This window comes from Pteropus vampyrus, unplaced genomic scaffold (genome assembly GCF_000151845.1).
Source record: "Pteropus vampyrus isolate Shadow unplaced genomic scaffold, Pvam_2.0 Scaffold140, whole genome shotgun sequence".
In the NCBI taxonomy this organism is placed as follows: Eukaryota; Metazoa; Chordata; class Mammalia; order Chiroptera; family Pteropodidae; genus Pteropus; species Pteropus vampyrus.
In genome coordinates this window covers 4,695,772-4,720,095 of record NW_011888921.1, presented here as the reverse complement: position 1 = coordinate 4,720,095, position 24,324 = coordinate 4,695,772, and the positions used below count along the sequence as shown (strand labels likewise).

Genomic DNA, 24,324 nt, shown 5'->3' with positions numbered 1-24,324 from the left:
GGTCAGAGATCTCTGCCCCCACCCCCACCCTGGGGTGCCACCTGTCTATAGTTTAGGCAGGTCCTGTTCTTCTGGGACAGACCTTCAGCTTGACCTCGCTTTCTGCGTTCATGGCTAGTTTGTTTTTGTCACTAATTGGTAGACACTCAAGATTATTAAATTTAGCTTCAAGTCCTTTCCCCCCTCCCTAATATAAATGTAAAACAGCGTGGGAATCCCCTTTCAGAGGAAGCAACGGTTTAGCTTTAAGAGAAACGGAAGGGAAGAAGAGGGCGCTGACTCAGATCCTCCGACCATTGGCTCCTGGAGGGGATCCCATCTCAGGGATTGGCCTTGGCAGAGTCCGCCTCCTCTTGTGATTGGCTCCTCCAGGTATATATAAGTGGGCTGTGCTGGCCTCAGTCGGAGCGAGGCAAGGAATTTGCCTGATAGTGTGTGCTGAGACGCACGGGGCGCAACCCTCTCCTCTCTGAACCCGAGTCCAAGTCCCGGGGAGGCTGCAGCCATGAAGGAAAGACGGGCCCCACAGCCAGTCGTGGCCAGATGTAAGCTCGTTCTGGTGGGGGATGTGCAGTGTGGGAAGACAGCGATGTTACAGGTGTTAGCGAAGGACTGCTATCCCGAGGTGAGCTGCCCGCCCGCCCCCTGGCCAGCTTTTCTCCTTGCCCACCTGCCCGGGAAGAGGGGGCGGCGGGTAGATCCCCAGCTGCCAGGGAAGCTCTCTCTCTCCACCCCACCCCAACCCATTCTCAGCCGCTTTCTGGCTGGAGGACCGCCCTACCTTAGCTTCCCTTGAGACCTGTTCCACTTCTGCCGCCCCGCTGGCTCCTCCTCACCTCTTCACCCATAGGCGCCGATCAAATCCCCTCCTATCTCCCCTTTATCCTGGAGTCTGCTCTCTGGAGAAGGGCTGGAGGCATTTGAGAAGCTGGAGTTTCTTGACGCAGTACCTGCCCATTCTTTCACCCCAACCTCAAAGGTTGGGTAGGCAGGGCCCTAGGCAGGCTCCTGCTGCCCCTTTCTGTTGTTCTGCTGATCCAGGGGGCTTGGGTGGGTGAGTGGGGGGGAGAAGAGCTGGAACTGGCTTGTCTGAAATTGGGAGACAGACTAATCTGGGGGTGAGAGGACTCTCTCTCTCCTCGTCTCTACCTCTCCCCCCTCCCCCATCCCTCCCTCCCAGACCATCTAAAATACGAAGTGCTTGTCGCTGGCTTGAAGTCATTCACATTGCTTACTTTGATGGAGCAAAGCGCTTGTGCCTCCACACTCCCCTCCTTCCTGTCCCATGTGGTCCCTCCTGCCCCAGGTATCCCCTCCTTTGGCCACTTTAGTATCTCACTAGGGTGAGTAGCTTCTTGTGTAGCCAGTAGTAACCATAGGTTTATGAGGGCAGAGGGGACTAGGGTGTGAATAGTTCCTCTCTTTTCACAGACATATGTGCCCACCGTGTTTGAGAATTACACAGCCTGCTTGGAGACAGAGGAACAGAGAGTGGAGCTCAGTCTCTGGGACACCTCCGGTAAGACAGCTGACCCCGGATTCCCCCTTCCCACCTCCACTGGTCTGCTGCAGCTGCTGTCTTTTAGACGGGGAGGAGTATGGTGCTTGCCAGGAAACTGAAAGAAGGGGACCTGAATAGTCCCCCTTTAGGTGTAGGGGGAGGGGCCTGGTCAACTCAGTTGGCTGGTCCAGGGGTGCAGAATGGATGAACTCCAGAAGCCACTCACTTCTCTGGGTCTAGCTCCATCCTTGAAAGGGCTGGACACTGGATGGTAAGGTGAATGGACTCCTGAAATTACAAGGGGACAGTCAGACAGGGTTTCTCCATTTCTACTCCCTGCCGTCCCCTGACCCCCCATAGCCTTTACTGCCTTGGAGCAAAACCAAGTAAGAGGCAGGAAACAGTGTTGCTGGAGGCAGTTGTGGCTGAGGCAGGGAGACAAGACTGCTTTGGGGGAAATACTGCTCCTACCTCTGTTTTCTCTCCTGCATTCCATCTCTGGCCACTGCTGTCCGCCTGCCGCAGCTCAGCTCCACTGTCATACCGCTGCGGCTCAGGGCCGAAGTGATGCATCATCGATGTTCTGGAGGGTGGGGGAGATGGCTTAATGTGGGGCAGAGTCACATTATAGATAGTGGCAAGAGGTGTTGGTTCTGACCATTTTCACCATTCTGGGCTGAGGTAGATGATGCCCTGTCTTTCTGGAATGTAGGAAGCAATATTTTCCCAGCCTCTCAACCCTAAACACTCAGTGCTAAGCTATCCTTTGCTTTGATTCTGACCCCTTCCCATTATCTCTTTACCCCAGACCTTTTTTAATAGACTGGGCTCAGAGTTGTAATTAAGGATTAAAAGCCAGGAATCAGAGAAAGAAAATAACATCCACTCCTCTCTAAAAATGCATATTTAGGCTGAGTTTAAAGAGGAACTAAATCACTAGGGGTTCCTGTTATATACAATAAATATGCTGTCCTGCTCCTCCAAAGAACTGTTGTTCCCATGATCCAGTTTTGAGGTCTGAACAGATTTGGGGTAGGGGAGAGGTAAACAGAAAATGAGACTTCCCCTTGCTCCCCCTCCCCAAAACAAACAAAAATTCCTCAACCTGGTATACTTTCCTTCCGTGCAATTCCAGGGGTTGGGAGGCAGGGTTCTGGTTATCCCGTACTATGCTGTGCTGGATCCAACTGGAATGCAGTTGGCTGCATGATGTATGTTTTTGCATCTGCTGCACTCTGCCCACCTTTCAGTCTTCCCAGAATCTTACTGCAGCTCATCTCTATTCGCTACCACTGCCCCAAAGCACCACTCCCCCCATACTTCCTGCTGCTTCTCCTCTCCTCCCACAATCAGAATGCAGCCTTTGAATCCCAATCCAGATAATGGAAAATCAGCAAGGTGGTCTTTATTTCCTGTGTTGCATTCCCATTCCAACCCCCTCCCCCCGCAGTTTCCAAAAGGATGCATACTAACAGTCATCCTCAAACTCCCTCTTTCAAATTAGGTGCCCATAAAGGAAGGAGGAAGTGGCAGCTGAATGTGGGATGGGGCTTCCCAACAGTGAGGCCAGGGTTGAACCTGTTCCCATTATTCGCTTGCTGGTCTCAGGGAAAGGGATCACTTAGAGCCAGAATGGAGGCCTCTCCCTTCCCTCTTTCCAGTGCTGCAGTGTTCCCTTTGCTCAGTGCTGTGTGATAAGACCCCACCTCAGAGAGGGGATGGGGGAGGGTTCCTGAAGAAGCAGGCAGCTATTCCAACTCCCCTTTACTCTTTTTTTCTTTTTAACAACCAACCCCTCCCCACTTGGATTCCCCCCAGTTTCCATGGCGATTATGGTGCAGGGAGAGGGGCTGCTTGCTATTCTGAGCACGAATTGTCTGAGTTCCAAATCTGCTACTGTTCCTTCTCCAGGGTGGAGAGGGGCAGGCTGAGCCTCTAGCATTCACCTATATTGGACCACCTGGGTCTGCACTGCCTACCCTAGCTTGAGCCTCTAAATCCCTAGCAATTGGTGCTGCTGTCTTTAAGACTGCTTTCCTGAGATCTAGGGTCACAAGGACTACAGCTTTCTTGCCTTTTTCAGTATAAACTGATTTGGGTAGAGGAGGAGCGGGGCACTCAATCACTACCAGCCTCCTAGAGTTCTGACCCCATGGCAAAAAAGCAGGGCAGCTAGTTATATAAGTCAGGTTTGTTTCTTCATTGGGGAGACCCTGGAGCAGAAGAAGGGAGCAGAGGTTGGGCAGCAGTCAGATTCTAGAAAAGAGGAGACCCTAAACAAGCCTTGGTCTCCACAGGGGTGGGTATATTGTCCTCTGGGACTCTAAGAACTGGCAGACCTTAAATTAAGCCCATTGTAGGAGACCCAGACAGGGTTCAAATTATGCTCCACTCCCCCTTTATTTTGCCCTCTTTTCGTTTTTCCGGGCTAAGGAAAATGATATACTTGCACTGCCTTCTGACAGTTGGTCAGGTCCCGAGCTTTTAGGCTGCAGCAGCTTCCCCTAGGAGATGGGTGGGTCCAACTAACCTAAGAGACCAAGAATGGTATTCCCAGGGCTCTTGGGGCTTAGGCCTATAGGGGAGGGAAATGCCATGGCTCACCATAAGCTCTTTTTCCCCTACATCAGGATCTCCCTACTATGACAATGTCCGTCCACTCTGCTACAGTGACTCGGATGCAGTATTACTATGCTTTGATATTAGCCGTCCAGAGACAGTGGATAGTGCACTCAAGAAGGTAAGTCTAGATAACCTCTACAATCTTTAGTTCAGCTTGAGAACAAAAAAGAAATCTTAGGGACCTTGTCTTCTAATTTCCTCTTGTGTACCAGGAGAAAACTAAGGCCAGGAGAGGAAGAGATTTGCCCAAGGCCACACTATTAACTACAGCTCTGGAACTAGAACCCAGATCTCCTGCCTGGACCACTGTCCTATACTGCTCTGACAGAGGCCAGCAAGGGAGGGTGGTGTTGAAGACCCAGGAAGTAAAAGATTGAGAGTCAGAGACCCTTTTGGTGATATGATTTGAGGGTCTTTTGGAGGCAGCTTAAATATACCTTGATCCCAGGCTACTAGAACTGGGCAAGCCGGGTAGGCCTGAGCAGAACTGCTTGTAGGTAATGCCTAGCTAGGGCTGCATAGCAAGATCTGCTCATATCGAAGAGTCCTAGGATACCTTGTGGAACCAGCCTAGTTTCCGAGAAGGCTCTGGGACTGTCTCCTTCCTTTGGGAAGAGACAGGTTGGCTTCTTCCTGGCTTTCTAGACTTGTGGAGCCGTTTGACTGGGTTGAGGGGGCAGACCCAGGCCCGTATGCTTGGCAGAGAGTGGGAAAAGATATGCCCCTGTGCTCTCACTGGCGACTGGGCTGTCGAATGAGGGAATGGGCTTTTGGGTCAGCACTCCTGTGGCCTTAAAGTACTCATGGGCAGGAAGATGATGTAATTAGTGCAGTGGTGATGCTGTGACTCAGAGGGAGGGCTGAGCTGGTGATAAGCTGGGTAGTATGTTGCCAACTGGCTACTCCAGGTATCTGTCAGGCACTGACTCTCTTTTTTTCCTCCTTCCCCCAACTTTCTTCTTTAATGGCTCTTCAGTGGAGGACGGAAATCTTAGATTATTGTCCCAGCACCCGTGTTTTGCTTATTGGCTGCAAAACAGACCTGCGAACAGACCTGAGCACTCTGATGGAGCTGTCTCACCAGAAACAGGCACCCATCTCCTATGAGCAGGTGTGTGCGCGCGTGCGCTCGCCGTTGTGTGTGTTGGGCGGCAAGACTCCAGACAGAGGGCTTGAAATGTGGCCCTTGCTCAGACTCTCTTGCTATGGCCAGAGAAAATGGTATTTTGGGGGGCCATCTGTGATAAGCAAACGACTCACCTGAATAGAGGTGGTGGGTACCTGCGTTCCCTGATTTATGTTATAGGTTGGCAAGTGAACCATTCCTGTTTGTGCCAGTGTTTCTCAGATTTTTTTTTTTTTTTTTTTTTTTTTTGTGGACCACCTGCATCAGAATAACTAGAATTTCTTATGCATCTGGGAGTATAAGGTTCATTTTTTAAAAAACTAGTGTTTCACATTAGACTCATCTGCAGAGTTCTTAAAAGTACTAATGCCTAGGCCCTACTCCCAGAAATTTGATTTACTCGTTCTGGCATCAATGTGGTTTTAAAAATGTCTCAGGTGATTCTAAGGTGCTGTCAGGCTTCACCTTTAGAAAATAATTAAGCAGATAGTGGTGGTAGGAACTGGCAGTTGGATCTCATCTGGAGTAGCCCTGGGGAGAACCACTAACCACAGCAGGAAGTGTTTCTGAGCCATTTGGACCACTGCACTGATGACCTTACTCCCCGCTCCCCCTGCAGGGCTGTGCAATAGCCAAGCAGCTGGGTGCGGAAATCTACCTGGAAGGCTCAGCTTTCACCTCAGAAAAGAGTATCCACAGCATCTTCCGGATGGCATCCATGGTGTGTCTGAACAAGCCCAGCCCGATGCCCCCGAAGAGTCCTGTCCGGAGCCTCTCCAAGCGACTGCTCCACCTCCCTAGCCGTTCGGAACTCATCTCTTCTACCTTCAAGAAGGAAAAGGCCAAAAGCTGCTCCATTATGTGAAGTGGGGGTTGGAGAGGGGAGACAACCTCCCATTTCCTCTCTTGGGTTGCAGAGGCAAGGGGAGAGGGAGGATGAGACAATTTAGGACACTGGACACGAGTTTTTCAGATGGCCACGGTGAGGGCTTGGAAGGAGACAGGAAATGGGACGAGGAAAGAACCAGGCCCAGCTTGAGGACCTGACACTGAGAAAGAACCATCACACCCCAAGCCAGGCACTAGGTGGTGGAGGAGGTGGCTGCCCCAGTGCCCCCACTCCAGAAGAAGGAGAGGTGTGGGGGTGTGGGGGGCATGCTGGCCTCATGGGCTTGGGGGCCTAAAAGAGCCTCACTTTCAGCATCATGCCTCTTCCACCCAATGTTTCCATGCAGGCCAGGGGATGGGAGGGGTCCCTCAGCCCTTCCCTTCCCCTCTGAGGAGGCTGCAGAGGAGTGGAGAGTGGGGAAGCCATGAGGCAGCTCCCTTGGGAGCTGAGCCCAGGTGCTTCATATCTGAAATCCGAGGGGCAGGAGCTGGTCGGAGCTAATAAGAAAGAAACCCCATCTTTGCATAGCCCACACCTCATGGAGAGGTGACATCGTACATTCACTTGCTTCTCACCTAAGTCCCCAGCGTCCAAGGGAGAAGCCCCAGACCCCCTTCCCTTGCAGTGTGGGGGTGGTGGTACTGCAGGGGGCAGGGCTGGGTGGGAGTCACCAGACTTTTTCTGCCCTTAGGGCAGTACAGCTGGCATTTGTTTTATAGACTCTTGTCTTTGGAATGGGGGGAGGGGGGAGTGTTTCAATCTGTTATATGTTCTGTGTTTAAAGAAGAAAACCTATTTATTAATGAAAAATATAACATATAAAGAAGTTGGCTCCATTTTCTTAGTTTCTTTGTTTCCTTTGGTCACTGATAATGAGGAAAAAGCTATCCTGGGGTTCTTTCTGTGGATCGCAAAGTAGCTGCCTCCACTGTTTCCTGGTAACTCCAAGAATCTCTTCCCTCTCCCCTAACCCTCACTTCATCCCCAACCCCATCCAAGTCCTAAGCCAATGAAGATCTCCTTAGCCCTAGAGCAGGGTTTCTCAGCCTTGGAACTAATGATATTCTGGGCTAGATAATGCTTTGTTGTGGGGAGCCGTCCTGTGCATTGGAGGAGGTTTAGCAGCATCCCTGGCCTCTACCTGCTAGAAGTCAAGAGTGCCTACCCCGCCAGGTGTCACAACTAAAAATGTCTGCAGATATTGCTAAATGTCCCCTGGGACAAAATCATTCCTCGTTGAGAATCATTGCCCTACAGCAGCGGTCCCCAACCTTTTCAGCACCAGGGACTGGTGCTCTTATGAGAATCTAATGCCTGAGTTGAGGTAGAGCTGAGGATGCTAGCGCTGGGGAGCCTCTGCAAATACAGATGAAGCTTCCCTTGCTCTCCCACCCACCTCTCACCTCTTGCTGTGCTTCTGTTCCTAACAGGCCATGGACTAGTACTGGTTTGTGGACTGGGGATTGGAGACCCTTGCCCTAGAGAGTCTAGAGGAGAGAGAGAAGGTTTGGTGAAATCAGAGGATCCAAGCTGCTGAGATCCCAATTCCTGCAGAAGGTGGACAGACTGAAGCCAGGGTTGGGAGATTCCTGGGGTTTTAGTCTTCCCTGACTTCAAAGAGAGCTGATGTTTCCTGCTTTCTTGACCTTCCAATTCTATTGCCTGTTGATGGCAGCTCAGGGGCCTTCCCTTCTCGGTGACTTATAGCTCTGTTTTCCAAATTTCAGTGTGCTGGAAATAAAGGGTACTTATTATGTATTGAGTACTTACCATGTGCCCAGCACTGTGCTGATAGCTTTACCTACATCATCATATTTAACCTCATGTTAATAGCTAACATTTGTTAAATGCTTACTATGGGTCAGGGAATCTTATGAGTTTCTTATATGTTATTTATTCCTGTGATAACCCTATGGAGTACTATCTACCTCATTTTACAGACAAGGAAAACAGGTCCAGAGAGATTAGTCAATGTGCCCCAAGTCACACAGTCAGAAAGTAGAACCTGCTGGATGCAAATCCAGACAACCTGGCTACAGAGCATGCACTTTTCACTATTCTGCTATCCTACCCTGTGAATCAAGTCGTATTATTATCCCTGTTTTACAAATGAGGAAATAGAAAAGCCAGAGATGCCATATAACTTGCAAGAGATCATACTGCTTGTATGCAGTAGAGTCAAGATTCAAACCAGGTCTAAATGGTAACTGTAATGCCACAGGCCCCTTATTGCTAGCCATGTTGTACCTAAATAGGAGACTCTACCTGTGGTCCTTACTAGAACATAATTCTGTCTCCATCTCCAAAGATGCATGTTTGTGAAAGAACTAGCAGAGTAAGACAAACGAGTATCCTTTAAGCTCAATGTCTGACATGTGTCATTCATAACAGGTGTACTGGGGAACTCTGCCACTATGAACTTGGAGAAGCTTCATCACTTTTTTGGGTCTCAATTTACTTATCTTTAAAGACAGTGACAAATGGTAATCTGGAAATAGGGGACGAGCATTGATTTTGAAGGTGACTCGGCTCATTCTTTTCACTATGCGGCCTTTGAAGGCAAATTAATTTTTCTAAGCCACATACTCTTTATCAGTAAAACAGAGATAACACCCATCTCATATTGTTATGAGAACTAAGCAAAATAAGTAACATGAGTGTTCAGCACACAGCTGGGCACTTAGAAGAGTCTCAGTAAGTAGTAACCGGAGCTCTTCAAGATTCCAGCCTACAGCTTGGATCTGATTGTTAGTTGGGGTTCAATTCTGTGAGTGGAGAGCCCTCCAGTGTTCATCGGGTGAATTACACTTAATAGATCTCAGACTACGTTCCTTTCCGTTCTGTCTCTGGTGTGGAAGCGGCAGGTCAAAGGCTGCACAGCTTGAAGAGAAGTGTTACTCTCCCAGGGTTACTTTAAGCAATTGTGGGTGATATTCAGGGCTTTAAGATTATTTGGGTCTATTCTGAGGCTCCGCTTGAGGAGAACTGAACATGTATTCAGAGGGAAAAGCCAGACCTACAGCAATGTGAGATTGAAACCAAAAAGTTGATGATGGTAAAATGGGAAGGAAGGAGGAATTAGATACATTTATCTAAACCCATCTTAGAAGTTGCAAGGTTTTTGTTTTTGCGGGGGTGGGGTGGGTGGGAGAATTATGAATGATAAGAACAAAGAGAAACAAAGTGAACATACAGTTTGGGGTAAGAAAAGCTCAGTGGAGGACTGAAGAGGGGGAGAATATGAGGAAAAAAGAAGCAAAAACACAAAGATAGCCTAAGAACTGACCAGATTCCAAAGGGTAAGAAAATGAGGAAGCCAGGGTCCTATCTGGAATTTTGAAAAAAGAGATGCCACAGCCCAGATGATACTATCCTTTTCGGAAGCCTTTGGAATCTGTTGCATGGGCTCATTTTGAGTTGTCACAGTAAGTGGGTGTTATTATCATGGGTTGCTGAATGTCCTTCTAAACCTGGGATAGTCCCGCACAATGAATTGTGCCACTTTCATTGTATCTCGGCTGCTCCTGTAACCTAACCTTTAGTTTGTCCACCTATAAAATGGGGCTAATAATCTCACAGGTTTTTTTTTTTTTTTTTGTATAAATGCTTTTCTACAAAGGGTTGTAAGCCATAAGGCATGATAGTCATTAAATGCAGTTTCTAGGAAGACCAGTATATTCCAGGAAGATTGCGCAGGGAGAGGACCTTTTTCGAGAAGCCTACCCACGGAAAACTCTTCCTCTCGCATACTCAAATATTTGGCGAACCACATTGCCCAACAGACCCCGCGGCCCAGGGCCGGTGCTCGCGCCGTGTATTCTGGGATTGGTAGTTCTCAGACGCCGGTTGTCGGCCACCGCTGCCTAATTTCGGGAACTCAACTTCCCAGATTGCTGCGCGGCTGGGGGTGTGCAACTCGATAACCAGGAAACGGAAAAGATGGCGGCTGCTCGGCGACGTTGAGGCCTCGTTGGGTGGTTCAGAGTCAAGAGTGGTGAGTTCAGGGCCATGGAGGCGGTTTTCACGAGCCTGTAGAGAGGGCGAGAGTGGGTCATGGCGGTGGCCCCCGCCTCCGGGACCAGGCCGGGGGAACGCCTCAGGGAAGGGGCACGAGCCCGGAAAGCTCTAGTCAGCAGGAGCGAAGGGGCGCGGGCCACAGTGGGTAGTGTGGGCTCCTGGGAGCACAAGCCAGGTCCCTACGGTAATGTTACAGGCTAGACCATTGCCCACGGGCATAGCACCTGTGATAGCCTCAGTCTGACCTTATTCCTTCATGTTTTGAGTAGTCCTTGCTCCAGCCAAACTGGAACTCTGGCTTCTTTCCCAGAACCGGTCATGCTTTCCCGCCTCTGCGCCTCCTGTGTTATTTATTTTGCCGGGAATGACTTCTTTTCCGCACCCTCAATTACACATTTTAAAATTCTACCTATACTTAAATGCTCAGGAGCCACTTCCTCTACAGATCTTTCAAAATCCCTTTTACAAATGAAAGGAAACTTCTTTGAACTCCTGTAATACTTCTTCTGAGCCTTCATCTTGGTATGTCTCATAGCTTTGTTTCTGTGGACAGGATCTTCCTGACTTCCTTTTGTAACTCACACAGCACCTAGCAGAGTGCTTTGTATATAGTGGATGTTTGACAGAAACTTCATTGAATGAAAAAGTCTGCTCCTGCCCTCCAAGAACTGAAGAACTCAGAAATCTGGAGATTTGCAAGGAAGGCTCCTGGGAGCAATGGCTAAGGTTGGGCCTGTGATACATAGAATTTATAATAAAAGTTGGCCTATGTTTACTGTCTTCTAACTTCTCATTTTCTTCTGAACTCAGTCCACTCGGGCTTCTACTCTCTCCACACCATCGAAATGGCTCTTAGTCAGGGGTACCAACCATCTCTGTTTTTCCAAATGTAAGGGTTACTTCTTTATCTCCTAGTCTTTTTCCACTTAATACAGTTAATCCTTCCTTCCTTGAAATACGTTTTTGGCTGCTGTGATTTCCAGATCATGGACTTCACTTTTTTTTTTCTTCCCCATTCTCTTCCCTTACTTTTTTTTTTTTTAAATCTTTTTTCACTGGCTTTAGCTTCTTTCCAGGTTTTCCCTCTGGCTCCTCCTGTGCTTGACTTCTAAATGTAAAGTGTGTTCCAGAGCTCAGTCAGGTGTCCTCTTCTATTTTCTTCTTTATTCTTACTGCCTACTTAAGTAATATCACTTAGTGTCCTATGGCTTTATTTTCTGTGTATTGATGACACAAAATTTTGTCTCCAGGGTCTCCTGTGTTCCAGAGTTGCATTTTCAACTGCCTTCCTGCAGTCTTCACTTGGTTTTCTTACTGACATCTTATATTAACATGGCCAAAATGAAACTTTTGATTTCTTCCTAAATCTGTTTTTTTCCTAGTCTTCTCCTGTCACTAATAGTACCACGAACCATTAGATTGTTCAGCCCATAAATTTAGGAGCTATCTTTGTGTTGTCTCTTTTCCTTTCTCCTTTCATTAGTAAGTCCTGTCATCTCTGCCTCCAAAGTATACACTGAAGCTAACTATTTCTTTTCATCTTCATTGTCATCTCTTGCCTAGACTACTATAATAGCATTCTCAGTGATTCTGTTTCTACCTTGCCTCCCTGCTATGTAGTTTCTTGCAAGTCACCAAAGTAATTCTTTAAAAATGTAAAATTAGATGACATAATTTCCTGTTTAACACTCTTCTAAGGTTCCCATTACAGTTAGATTAACATCCAAGTTCTTTTACCCTGGCTTAACACATATTTCCATGATCTGACTCTTGCCTACCTCCCTGAACTCCTGAATCAGTCTTCTCCCTGGGTCACTGCCATTCAGCCACACAAGTCTGTTTTTAATTGGCAGACATGCTAAACTAGTTCCCTTTCCCATCATTCAAATCTCAGGTTTCATGTCATCTAAAAAAATTCTTTCCTGAGCCTGCTGTCTCTTGTTCATACCTCTTCCTCTGTCATACCACTCTGTTTTATTCTCTTCTTTAGTGCTTATTACTATTTGAAATTCTCTTATCTTTTTGCTTAACTGTTATCTGCTTCAATGGAATTTAAGTGTTAGAGATCTCAGACTTTGTTTTGTTTACAGGTATGTCTCCAGTACACAGAACAGTTTCTGGCACCTACCAGGTGCTCAATGAATATTTGTTGAAAGAATGAATGATGCCCAGGATACTTTATAGAGAAATTAGCCTTCTGGAGTGTTTTCTTAGGGCTGTAAGTGGAAGAGACATAAGAATAATTTCCATGTGATAATGCGTAATGTACCGATATAGAACATTGACTCATTTCTTAGACAATTGTGAAATAAAATAGGTTGTTTCCACCTTTTGAAAGTGCTACTTGTTTATTTTTCTTTTCTTTTTTCTTTCTTTCTTTTTTTTTACAGTAGAAAAGAAAAGCTTCTCTTAGAAGGGAAAGTACACTTCTAGACGTGGAAGCAGGCCTGAGCAAGAGAAGCGTGGCTCAAAAGGCTATTTTTCTTTTCTTTACACATTCTCTCTTCTTAAAGATATATGACGGGAAAGAACATCGGAAAGGGGGATTGTAAGCTAAAGCTTAGGGAACTGATATTCTAGCTGAACTATGTGGGGATAAAATAAATTCTGAGAAATGTATCCCAAGTGTTGGGGATGGTGGCGGTGGTGGTGGTAATGATTATGATGATGGGGTAGAGGCAGATTCAGACCTGCTGTGCTTTTAGCAAATGAAGCTGAAGTAGATTTTGTAGTCTGAAAGACAGTTGACAGCGTGGCATGGTGTTCACTGTTTCCCAGGCATGAGGGAGTAGGACAGATTCCTGCCCAAACCTTTCATAGGACTGGGTAATGATCAAGACTGTGAAAATTTAAGTAGGTAATGTCAGTCAGAATGTCTTATGACCTGTAGTTTTTGCTTCCTTTCTTCATAGGAAGTTGCAAAAAAAGTTCATGAAGGGCCAGTATACCCGTCACCAAGTTTTTCCCATTGCATAAGTAGAAGTACATTTATTTTTCTCCATTTAAATTTAGTTTTTCTTTGGAGTGCTGATTATAATTCCAAATCTCAAAGTTACACTTTATTTTCCCTCTTTTGAGCTTTCTTTATGAGCTCAAGAGAACTTATCTCCCTTAGATGTCTTTGTGTTGACTGATCTTGCTGGGCTGGCAGACATAACAGATTCCTAAGATAAGCAATACAGGATTTTTTAGAGATAGCTAGTACACTATTTATTTATTGACATTTCTTTTAATACTCTTGAAATCTAATTTTTAAAATAAGTTATGTTCATTGTATATCTTTAGAAATGAATATATACAGAAAGGAATCACAGAGAGACAGTATAGTATAATGAATAAAAGTGGGCCTCTGGAGCCAGAGTGCCTCTGGAACTCTGCCACTTCCACCTGTGTGTCCGTAGACAAGTTACTTTATATACCTGAGCTTCAGTTTCCTCATCTACAAACTAGGCATACCAATATATCTACTTTATAAAGTTGTTTTGAGATTAAGTACATTATATATAAACAATTTAGAGTAGTACTTAGTACATAGTACTCCTGTCACCCCTGACAGATGGCAGGAGAGCTGGCTGACAAGAAGGACCGTGATGCATCACCTTCCAAGGAGGAAAGGAAGCGATCTCGGACTCCTGACAGAGAGCGGGATAGAGACCGGGACCGGAAGTCTTCCCCATCTAAAGACAGGAAGCGGCATCGTTCAAGGGATAGGCGTAGAGGAGGGAGCCGGTCTCGTTCCCGTTCCCGGTCCAAGTCTACGGAAAGGTAAAGTAACTTTGTATGTCTGTTAAATGGAAAGGGAGAGTACATTTCAAACTTCATTCTTGCTTCCTCTGATGCCTCCAGGATGAGGACATTAGTGTTTTACAGATTTCTGTACATCTAATGACCCATTAGCTTATAAAGTTTAAGAGGGAACTTGTAAGATGAAGGTCCTGATGATAGAGGAGGTAGTTCATCTGTTCACATAGTTTATGGTCTATCATAGTCATTCATATTTAGCAGTATGACTGAGCTAGACCTTAGAATCACCTCATAACATCCCCAGGAAACACATTTCCCAATTTGTAAAATTTTACTTTGGGGAGAAAAGATCATGAAAACCTTTTTAGTGCTTAGTGAAGCAGGATACTCTAGAAATATCAAGTGATTTCTTAAATTTGCTCGTCTTCAGAGAACGACGGCATAAAGAACGAGAACGAGATAAGGAGCGGGATCGAAATAAGAAGGACCGAGATCGGGATAAGGATGGGCACAGACGGGACAAGGACCGGAAACGATCCAGGTACGTGAGAGAATGAGAGGGGGCTTTAGAGGAGTGCTCTTCCTATCTCTCCTCTCTGCATTTGAGCTAGTTCAGCTTTGTAGGAAAGTACTTTTTTTTTCCCAGTGGATCTTATTAGTAGTTACTGTAGAGCTATTTTTTTTTAGAAGGCATGTGTCTTTAGAAAGTATAGCCAGTTCTTTTTTTTTTTTGAAGTAAATTCAATTTTTATTTTTTTATGCAATACATGGATATATGGATAAATTTTTCTTAAGGATCTTGCAACCCTGAGGCGACGTCCTTGGGTATATAAAATATAAAGCGACAGCAACTGAAATTTGAGCTCCAGGAATGACAATTGGACTTCAAAAACATAATTTAATATTTATGCAATTGCACATATACCAGTAGTATTCTATGCCTCAGCTAGTTTCTTAATCCAACTACCTCAAATGCCTTCCAGTTTGCACATTGGTTAGTGAAGCCACAACCCTTTAAGGATCAGCTTGTTCTTAGAATTTAGAAATTAGTTTGAAAAGGTTACCAGACTACAAGACATTCTTTTAGCTCCACTGGACCATTCAATTTTCTACCCAGAATATACAACATATATTTGTTGGGATAGCTTAATGCCCCAGTATCTTAATCTCCTTCTTTCGGAAACTTTTTATACAAAGTTTTTATTTGGCTTCAAGTGTGTAGGTAGAATTCAGGGAAAAGGACAGAATTCTCATAACAAACACAGTGGAGTTGTTTGAGATCTCTTGTAGATTAAGCTTAATAGCAGGTGTGGGGTAAGGATTGCTGCCACTAGTAGGAAGAGAAAATAAGGATGAGACAAATATAGCAGTACCTAGGAAGGGTGTATTTGGGTGGTCGTGTAGGCTATATTCATTGTGTATTATAAAGCAGGATTTTTTCCTTCAATGTGCAACTGCTATTAGGAGGAATTTTTTTTTTTTTAATTTATGCCTATAGCACTTGGTCTTCCTAGGTGGTCTCCCATCCAAGTACTAACCAGGCCCGACCCTGCTTAGCTTCCGAGATCAGACACTGGGCTTGTTCAGGGTGGCATAGCCATAGACCATGGACTGTGGCTCCACTGGGGTGCGAACTCAGGACCTTCTGCATGTAAAGCAGATGTGCTAACCACTACACTATGGAACCATGTCCAGGAGGAAATATTTTTGATGTCAGTAATGGCGACTCACTTGCCAGAATAAATTAATCTCAGAAAAGGAGATTCGGGTAGATTGGGGCCAAGATAGGGCCATCATTAAGTTTCAAAATAGGCAGAATGACCATGCCTGCAAGGGAGCTTCTGAACCTGATGGATGACCATGGCCAGTCTTGCTGAGCCATGGGAAAACTTCCATTCTCTTTGAGGGCCTTAGCCTGAACCTCATCTAAGGGCTTGGGTAAGACAGCAATATAAACCTTTCCTGTTCTTTTTCCTTAAAGTTTATCTCCTGGTCGAGGAAAAGATTTTAAATCTCGGAAAGACAGAGACTCCAAGAAGGATGAAGAGGATGAACATGGTGATAAGAAGCCAAAGGTAAAGGAGAGGAAGGGTTTTCTCATTTTCCTCTTCACTTCAAGCCCAACTTTGTGATCTTCAAAGAGAGAGAACCTTTATGGACAAAGTCCTGTGTTTTATCTTCAGGCCCAGCCATTATCCCTGGAGGAACTTCTGGCCAAGAAAAAGGCTGAAGAGGAAGCTGAGGCTAAGGTAAGAACTTGAGGCTCTGTATTTTCTAGGGCTGCTATAACAAAACACCACAGACTGGGTGACTTAAGCAACAAGAATTTTTTTTTTATGGCAACAAGAATTTATTTTCTCACTGTTCTGGATGGTGAAAGTTCTAGATCACGGTGTCAGTAGGGTTTTCTTCTTGAGACCTTTCTCCTTGCTTTGTATGTGATCGTTTTATGTCTTCATGTGGTCTTTGTGTGTACATGTCCTTGGTGTATATGTGTCCAGATTTTCTCTTATAATTATGACACCAGTCAGATCTGATTAGGCCTACCCTAAGAGCATAATTTTACCTTAAACATCTCTTTAAAAGCCTTATCTCTAAATTCAGCCACATTGTGAGGTAGTGGGATTTAGGACTTCAACATATGCATCTTGAGAGGGGGCACAGTTCAGCCCATAACAGGATCCTAGGTTTGTTTGTGTTTTTCTTAACCGATTTAATGCCTGAGCATTTTCAGGCTTCCTGCCATCTCCCACCAGTGATGTGATTATACCCTGTTCCCAGATCCTTTGTTTATATTTCCAATCTATTTTGTAGCCCAAGTTCCTCTCCAAAGCAGAAAGAGAAGCCGAAGCTCTAAAGCGGCGGCAGCAGGAGGTGGAAGAGCGGCAAAGGATGCTCGAAGAAGAGAGGAAAAAAAGGAAGCAGTTTCAAGACTTGGGAAGGAAGATGTTGGGTTCGTTTTCCTATGCTATGTAACCCCTAGATGGGATAGGAAAGGGTGAGATGGTATTATAGTGTTACTCATGAGAGCTAGAAAATTTTTTTTTCTGAAGTTTGTAAAAGGAAAAGTTGGGGGAACTTTATGAGAAAAGTATTTTTCTGTTAGGTCTCCATTTCCCTTCTATTGTAAATCTCTCTCCTTTATTCTCATTTGGTGTCCATTGTCTGGATCTCTCCATGCCCTCCTTTTTCTTCCACTGAGCTCTTGTGCAGCTTTGCTTTCTTTGGTCTACAGAAGACCCTCAGGAACGGGAACGTCGGGAACGCAGGGAGAGGATGGAGCGGGAGACCAATGGAAACGAGGATGAGGAAGGGCGGCAGAAGATCCGAGAGGAAAAGGATAAGAGCAAGGAACTGCATGCCATTAAGGTGCAGGCCTTGGCTCTGTCTGCACTCCCCCCCTCCAAAAAATAAATGGTGTTATTTGGCTATTCTGACCTCTGCATGCTAGATTTCATTCTTGAGCTTGATGGATTCTGTTCTGACCCTGGGCAGGAGCGTTACCTGGGCGGCATTAAGAAGAGGCGCCGAACAAGGCATCTCAATGATCGCAAGTTTGTCTTTGAGTGGGATGCATCGGAGGACACATCCATAGACTACAACCCACTGTGAGTGGCTTCAAGCCTAAACTAGGTTGTTTTTCTTCTCCAATTATAGTTGACATTCAATGTTATGGTAGTATCAGGTGTATGGCATAGTGAGTAGTTATTTATATAATTTATGAAGTGCTTTCCACCGTAAGTCTAGTACCTACCTGACACCATTCATAGTTATTACAGTATTATTAACTATATTCTTTATGCTGTACTTTTCATCCCCATGACAATTTTGTAACCGCCAATTTGTACTTCTTAATCCCCTCATCTTTTTCACTCAGCCCCTTAAGCCTCTTCCCATCTGACAACCATCAGTTTGTTCTGTGTCTATGAGTTTATTTCTGTTTTGTTTGTCCATTCATGTTGTTGTTTAGATTCCACATATAAGTGAAATCATGTGGTATCTGTCTTCCTCTGTCCGACTTATTTCATTTAGCTTACTACTCTCTAGGTCCACCATGTTGCAAATGGTAAAGTTTTATTTTATTTTTTTATGTCTGAATAATATTCCATTGGGCAGTTGGGTTGCTTCTATGTCATGGGTATTGTAAATAATCCTGCAGTGAACATAGGGATACATATATCTTTTCAAATTAGTGTTTTGTTTGTTTTGGATTGAATACTCGAAGTGGGATTGCTGGGTCATATGGTAGTTCTATTTTAAATTTTTTGAGGAACCTCCATGTTGCTTTCTATAGTGGCTGCACCACTTTCCAATTCTCCACATCCTGGCCAACACTTGTTTGTTGATTTATTGATGATAGCCACTCTGACAGGTGTGGAATGCTCTGATGATTAGTGACCTTGAGCATCTTTTCATGTTTATTGGCCATCTTTATGTGTTCTTTGGAGAAATGTCTGTTTGGGTCCTCTGCCTGTCTTTTTACCTAGATTGTCATTTTGGTGTTAAGTTGTATGAGTTCTTTCTATATTTTGGATATTAACCTCTTAACGGATGTATTGTTAGAGAATTTTTTCTCCCATTTAGTAGGTTGTCTAAACTAGGTCTTTTAAAGTAGGCAGTTCCTAGAGAGGACTGATGACTATAGAGATAGAAGTAAGATAAGCTGGTATGGGGAAATTGGTAAACTGGTAGTCAGCCAGGCCTTTGGGTGAGTAAAGACCCTGGCTAGGAAGGGGAACTGGTACATCTTAGTATTCTGCCCTTCCCTCCGGGTGCTGTAACAGCTCTTTCTCTTTTTTTCTTCTTCTGTCTTAATCCCAGGTACAAAGAACGGCACCAGGTACAGTTGTTGGGGCGAGGCTTCATTGCAGGCATTGACTTAAAGCAGCAGAAACGAGAGCAATCACGTTTCTATGGAGACCTAATGGAGAAGAGGCGGACCCTGGAAGAAAAGGAGCAGGAGGAGTGAGTGGTCAGGGCTGGAGTGGTTGGGCATAGCCCAGAGTTATCAGAAAGGAGATGGGGATGCTGATCCCACTTATCCCTCATGATTCTACTCCAGGGCAAGACTCCGCAAACTTCGTAAAAAGGAAGCCAAGCAGCGCTGGGATGATCGGCATTGGTCCCAGAAGAAGTTAGATGAGATGACAGACAGGGACTGGCGGATCTTCCGTGAGGACTACAGCATCACTACCAAAGGTGGCAAGATCCCCAATCCCATTCGATCCTGGAAAGACTCTTCTCTGCCCCCACATATCTTGGAGGTCATCGATAAGTGTGGCTACAAGGTAAGGACGGGGTAGATTGGTCCAGAAGACCTGACTTGTTTCTACATTCTAGGGGATATAAACTTTGTTCCTTGACTATTTGGTGCTTTCTCTGCTAGTGGGAACCAAGGTAACGCTGTCTATCACTTTCTGGTGGAAGTATTGGCGTTTGGTGACTATGTTTCAAGTCCCTATTCCTGTGAACTGTGCTTGGTATCCTCCCATTATGCTAGCATATATGCCTACTCTATTAGCAATAGCTCAGGAAGTATAATCCTGTGCCCATTATTCTCTCTGGGTCACTGCAGGAACCAACACCTATCCAGCGTCAGGCAATTCCCATTGGTCTACAGAATCGTGACATCATAGGTGTGGCTGAGACTGGCAGTGGCAAGACAGCAGCTTTCCTCATTCCATTGCTGGTCTGGATCACCACGCTTCCCAAAATTGACAGGTGGGGTCAGCTGATACCAGTTGGAGTGCTCTTAACTGGGTAGGAATGGTGAAAGTGGTTTTCTTTTTAAGTCTGTTATCTTGGAGGTCATCAGAAGCCTCTTCTTTAGTCTGGGTCAGATATTAGGGAATAACTGGATCGTAGTATCAAAGAAGTGTATGATTTTATTGCTGGCAAGGACCACTCCCTGGAGAACTTAGTTATCCAGAAATCAGATCTTTAAGGGAGCTCATTGCATCCTCTTCCCACCACCCTCCTCATTTCCATAGCTGCCCATAAGTGTGACTTTGTCCTGCTCCTATTTGTGGTTGGATGAGAACCAAAGCTCATGAAACTGTGGGATACCCCATTTACCACAGGATCGAAGAGTCAGACCAGGGCCCTTATGCTATCATCTTGGCCCCTACTCGTGAGCTGGCTCAGCAGATTGAGGAAGAGACCATCAAGTTTGGGAAGCCACTAGGCATCCGCACTGTGGCTGTCATTGGCGGCATCTCCAGAGAAGACCAGGGCTTCAGGCTGCGCATGGGTTGTGAGGTTTGTTCACCTGGCCAGCAACCAGCCTGCTGTTTAGGCTGTATTGTTTCGGGACTCTGTTTCTAGTTTCTGTCATAGATGTGAAGTTAGATGAAGAAAGGGCTGGTTTATATCGATGTGCTATTGTTATTAAGAACTTACTAGGGATTGTGCTATGCATATCATTAATTCTCACAACCACATGAGAGTACGTAGGGGTAGCTCCATTTTACAGATGAAGCTGGGGCTCAGGTAAATAAGTGAGCCAAAGTCACACACAGTTGGCAGTGGACAGAGCTGAAATTCAGATACAAAACCTGTTTTCTTAGTCACTCTGCCAGATCAAGTCATAGACTTTGTGTGTTGTTTTCTTCTCAGAAGGATAGGAGAAGAGACTTTTTTATAAGGCTACTGTAAGAATTGAGTTTTTTTAGAGACTTCTTAGTATAATCCCTTTATATAATCCCCTCCACAGTATCCTTTAGTCTCCCATCCAAGAAAGTTCCTACTATTTTGCCTCCTCTGTCTAACCCCTGTATTTTACTCAGAGGCCTGATTCATTTCTGGGAGAAAAAAAAAACTCAGGATAGCAACAAGTGATTTCATGCCTTTACTGTAAAACATAACTGGAGGTTGGGTTGCTAAGTTCTTTAGCTTTGGGGGTCTAGTGTCCAAGTGGGTGGACAGGAAGTTGAAGAAAGAGGTAGCTGCTGAGGCCACATATAATTCCACTGTACTCCCTAGATTGTGATCGCTACCCCGGGACGTCTGATTGATGTGCTAGAGAACCGTTACCTGGTGCTGAGCCGCTGTACCTACGTCGTTCTGGATGAGGCAGATAGGATGATTGACATGGGCTTTGAGCCAGACGTCCAGAAGATCCTGGAACACATGCCTGTCAGCAACCAGAAGCCAGACACAGATGAGGCTGAAGACCCTGAGAAGATGTTGGCTAACTTTGAGTCAGGAAAACATAAGTACCGCCAAGTAAGGCTCCTTCCCTGGGCTGGGGCAAGTTGCCAAACCTGCTCTAGGGCCCTTCTTACCCTAGGTGGGCCCAGAGTACATGTTTCCAGAATGGTGAGGCCTGCCTAAGTACGGCCTTCCAAAGGTCCTAGCGGTGTAGTCATTTAGCTTTGCCCTGGAAAAATTCCAAAGAGTCATGTTACTGCCCACCATTGGTGCTAGCAGCGCTTTTAGCCCTTCCTGTCATCATAAGATGTCAAGCACAGGTACTGAAGAAAGAAGTAGGAAGGCAAAAGACAGTATTTTCTAAGGTGGCGGCTGTTAAAGCTTACATTGGCTTATTTTAGATTCTTCAACCTGGACTGTGCTGCCTGTGGTAATGGTAGGATATGTGACTCTGTCTGCCTGGGCCCAAGGCTGAGCCTCCTGTTTTCATAGACAGTCATGTTCACGGCCACCATGCCCCCAGCTGTGGAGCGTCTGGCCCGGAGCTATCTTCGGCGTCCTGCTGTGGTGTACATTGGCTCTGCAGGCAAGCCCCATGAACGTGTGGAACAGAAGGTCTTCCTCATGTCAGAGTCAGAAAAGAGGTACGGGGGCAGCTGAGCCAGAGGAAATGGGATAGAGAAGGAGCTTTTTTCCTGTGTGACTGGTGGCTGGATTCCTGTGTGAGAGGATTGTTCTGGTTGAAAAGCTGTTTTCTTATTCAGGGTGCCATGGGCATCAAAGAGCCTGGAATTGGTGTTGTAGATCAGGGTTGGGCATTTTACTTGGAATGAGGGGTGGTAGGCATCTCATTTTTCGCCTCTTTCCCTTCTCCCTAGGAAAAAGCTGCTGGCAATCTTGGAGCAAGGCTTTGATCCACCCATCATCATCTTTGTCAACCAGAAGAAGGGCTGTGATGTTTTGGCCAAATCCCTGGAGAAGATGGGGGTGTGTCTGGCAGGGGAGGGCAAAGTCCAGTCTCTTTGGTGCTGTTTTCTGAACCTCTCCAGTATTCAACAAGTCAGGGCCAGAAGGAAAAGGGAGGTTTGATGGGGATAAGGAGGCCTGGGTCGATTGCTATGACACTGTCCATTCCAGCAGTGCCAGTTAGAGTAGCTCCCTTGAGTCTTCCTCTAAGTGGGCTGGGGCAAGGGAGAGGTTTTGAGACACATATCCTGGGAGGATTTGAGGATGTAGAACAGAATGGGTCAAAGTTTGTTGTGTTTATGTATGTTTGGTGCTGTCGGGAGGGAGATGTTGATCAGTGTCCTTTCCTCCTGTACGGGTGTTTGAGGGGAAGAGCGTGTCCACTCCACTCAGTGCTTAAACTTCCTTAAACTTCTTGGCCCCTGCTTTCTCCTCTTATCTCTCACCCTCATTCTCTTTTTGACTACTCATCTGTCTGGCTCCACATCTCACCCCTAATTTTACCTTTGACCTTGCCCTGGTCTCTCCCATCCTTTCTTCAGCTTACCTGTTGTCTCCTTACTTATAGTTGCACCCATTCTTTCTCCTGCCTGCTTCCCTTTCTCCTCCTACCCTGCTGCTCTTTGCAACCGTCCTTTTCTGTCCCCACTCCTCTTAATATCTGTGTCTTTCCATGATCCCATTACTCTTTCTTCACTTCACCATTCTCCCAACAGTACAATGCTTGTACACTTCATGGTGGAAAAGGCCAGGAGCAGCGAGAGTTTGCATTGTCCAACCTCAAGGCTGGGGCCAAGGATATTTTGGTGGCTACAGATGTGGCAGGTCGTGGTATTGACATCCAAGATGTGTCAATGGTGGTCAACTACGATATGGCCAAAAACATTGAAGGTAAGTGCAGGAAAAGTAGCTTCAATTTGGGTACTATACTCAAAGTATAGTACTGAGGAGGCTGCTGCTGCCATCTCTCACAACTCTGAGCTTACAGTAGCTTGTTCCAGTGAGAAGGGCTCCTACTCTTTATCTCATGTGAGTGTGTTGTCCCAGCACCTGAGATAGCACTCTTGTCTTTGGGATGGAGAAGACAGAGCTGAGCCCATCTTGGTCTTAGTGTGGTAGGATTACCCCATAAGTAGTGGTCTTGAGAAGAGCACTGTGGGCTCTGCAGGTCCAGGAAGCATGAGCTCTGTTCACTGACTGGAGGTGTGGGGAGGATGATGCATTTAGAAGCAAAGGCTTCAGACACTGCTCACCAGGGCATCTGGCCTGGTGCCCTGAGTGACATTCCTTTCCCACCGTTTCACTCCCCAGATTATATCCACCGCATTGGCCGCACAGGAAGAGCAGGCAAGAGTGGCGTGGCTATCACCTTCCTCACCAAAGAGGACTCTGCTGTGTTCTATGAGCTGAAACAAGCCATCCTGGAAAGCCCAGTGTCCTCCTGCCCCCCAGAACTAGCCAACCACCCAGATGCCCAGCACAAGCCAGGCACCATCCTTACCAAGAAGCGCAGAGAAGAGACCATCTTTGCCTGACAGAGGACTCTTCTCACGGATTTAAAGGCAGGCTCTGAAGCCTGTTCTTCAGGACCTTCTCTTTTGTCTTCTGGGGGCTTAGCTAACAATCAGACTCCCTGGCCTAGACCCTCAGGTTTGAAGGCCTGAGTGTGGGACTGCAAAAGGAGAGGAAGCTGCTACAGGAGGCCGGGAGAACAAATTACCATCAATTTTGGCCCAGCTCTGCCCCCTGGCGGCCTCTGGGATTGCATTGGGCCCTCAGCTCTTGCCAGTTATGGGGGCAGCCATTGGCATTGTCTCTCAGGATGAACAGAAATCTGGCTGCTGGAAGATGACTTCTTCGGCACCGACTTGACTGCCTAAGCTGCAGCAACATCATTGCCCTAGATGACCCAGGGGATCTGGCACTGTGAGGATTATGGACCTTGGACTCTTAATGTCATTTTGATAGTGTTTGCCCTTTTGGATTATAAAACAAGTTGAGAGCCTTGTTTAGAGCTGTGCACGGCCCCTGTGCCAAGGGGTGCTGTGCACTCTAGGCATCCCTCACCCAGGGAGTTTTTTTTAGTAGATTTGAGACAGGGTGAGCTGGCTGTGTCTTGAAGTCATTGAGTAAAATTCCTGTTTTCTATTCTCTGAAAAAAGTTTGTATGTTCTGAGAATAAATTCAGGAATATTAAGGCTGTGTATAGTTCTAGCTAAACTCCCAGGTTCTCCCTGGTACCACAGAAGACATACTTGTGAGATGAAAGAAAATCACTTCTAGAGCAGAGTCTACGATCTCAATTGATAG

At 46.0% G+C, this 24,324-nt stretch overlaps 2 protein-coding genes and 1 pseudogene across 5 annotated transcripts; 2 read left to right on the top strand and 1 right to left on the bottom strand.

Moving 5' to 3' along the window:
* The first annotated feature begins 400 nt into the window (after positions 1–400).
* On the top strand, positions 401–6,964 carry RND1 (Rho family GTPase 1). Its single transcript, XM_011368249.1, has 5 exons — positions 401–625; positions 1,432–1,519; positions 4,132–4,241; positions 5,100–5,234; positions 5,869–6,964. Exons 1-5 carry the CDS (start codon positions 506–508, stop codon positions 6,112–6,114), a joined length of 699 nt encoding a protein of 232 aa, XP_011366551.1. The 5' UTR covers positions 401–505; the 3' UTR covers positions 6,115–6,964.
* Positions 6,965–10,009: 3,045 nt separating this feature from the next.
* DDX23 (DEAD-box helicase 23) lies at positions 10,010–24,211 on the top strand. Of its 4 annotated transcripts, XM_011368244.2 has the most exons (18): positions 10,036–10,132; positions 12,246–12,373; positions 13,712–13,920; positions 14,330–14,440; positions 15,881–15,974; positions 16,083–16,148; positions 16,714–16,852; positions 17,135–17,268; positions 17,395–17,507; positions 18,721–18,864; positions 18,962–19,187; positions 19,475–19,620; positions 19,980–20,157; positions 20,881–21,123; positions 21,541–21,692; positions 21,927–22,035; positions 22,731–22,905; positions 23,326–24,211. In XM_011368244.2, the coding sequence occupies exons 2-18, from the start codon at positions 12,317–12,319 to the stop codon at positions 23,547–23,549; spliced, it is 2,520 nt and encodes an 839-aa protein (XP_011366546.1). In that variant the 5' UTR covers positions 10,036–10,132; positions 12,246–12,316; the 3' UTR covers positions 23,550–24,211. The 4 variants fall into 4 exon arrangements, with proteins under 4 accessions (XP_011366549.1, XP_011366546.1, XP_011366548.1 ...); XM_011368247.2 differs by lacking the exon at positions 12,246–12,373 and having other exon boundaries at positions 10,010–10,132; XM_011368246.2 differs by lacking the exons at positions 10,036–10,132; positions 12,246–12,373 and adding an exon at positions 10,742–10,881.
* LOC111744798 lies at positions 15,389–15,504 on the bottom strand (annotated as a pseudogene).
* Positions 24,212–24,324: the final 113 nt, after the last annotated feature.

Bases quoted from the DNA above. Each gene is read 5' to 3' on its own strand.
- DDX23 (XM_011368244.2), top strand. From the start codon at position 12,317: ATGATGCCCAGGATACTTTATAGAGAAATTAGCCTTCTGGAGTGTTTT. The intron at 20,158-20,880 runs GTTTGTTCACCT...TGTACTCCCTAG, and splicing joins GGCTGCGCATGGGTTGTGAG to ATTGTGATCGCTACCCCGGG. The intron at 22,906-23,325 runs GTAAGTGCAGGA...TTCACTCCCCAG, and splicing joins TATGGCCAAAAACATTGAAG to ATTATATCCACCGCATTGGC.
- RND1 (XM_011368249.1), top strand. From the start codon at position 506: ATGAAGGAAAGACGGGCCCCACAGCCAGTCGTGGCCAGATGTAAGCTC. The intron at 626-1,431 runs GTGAGCTGCCCG...CTCTTTTCACAG, and splicing joins CGAAGGACTGCTATCCCGAG to ACATATGTGCCCACCGTGTT. The intron at 5,235-5,868 runs GTGTGTGCGCGC...CTCCCCCTGCAG, and splicing joins CACCCATCTCCTATGAGCAG to GGCTGTGCAATAGCCAAGCA.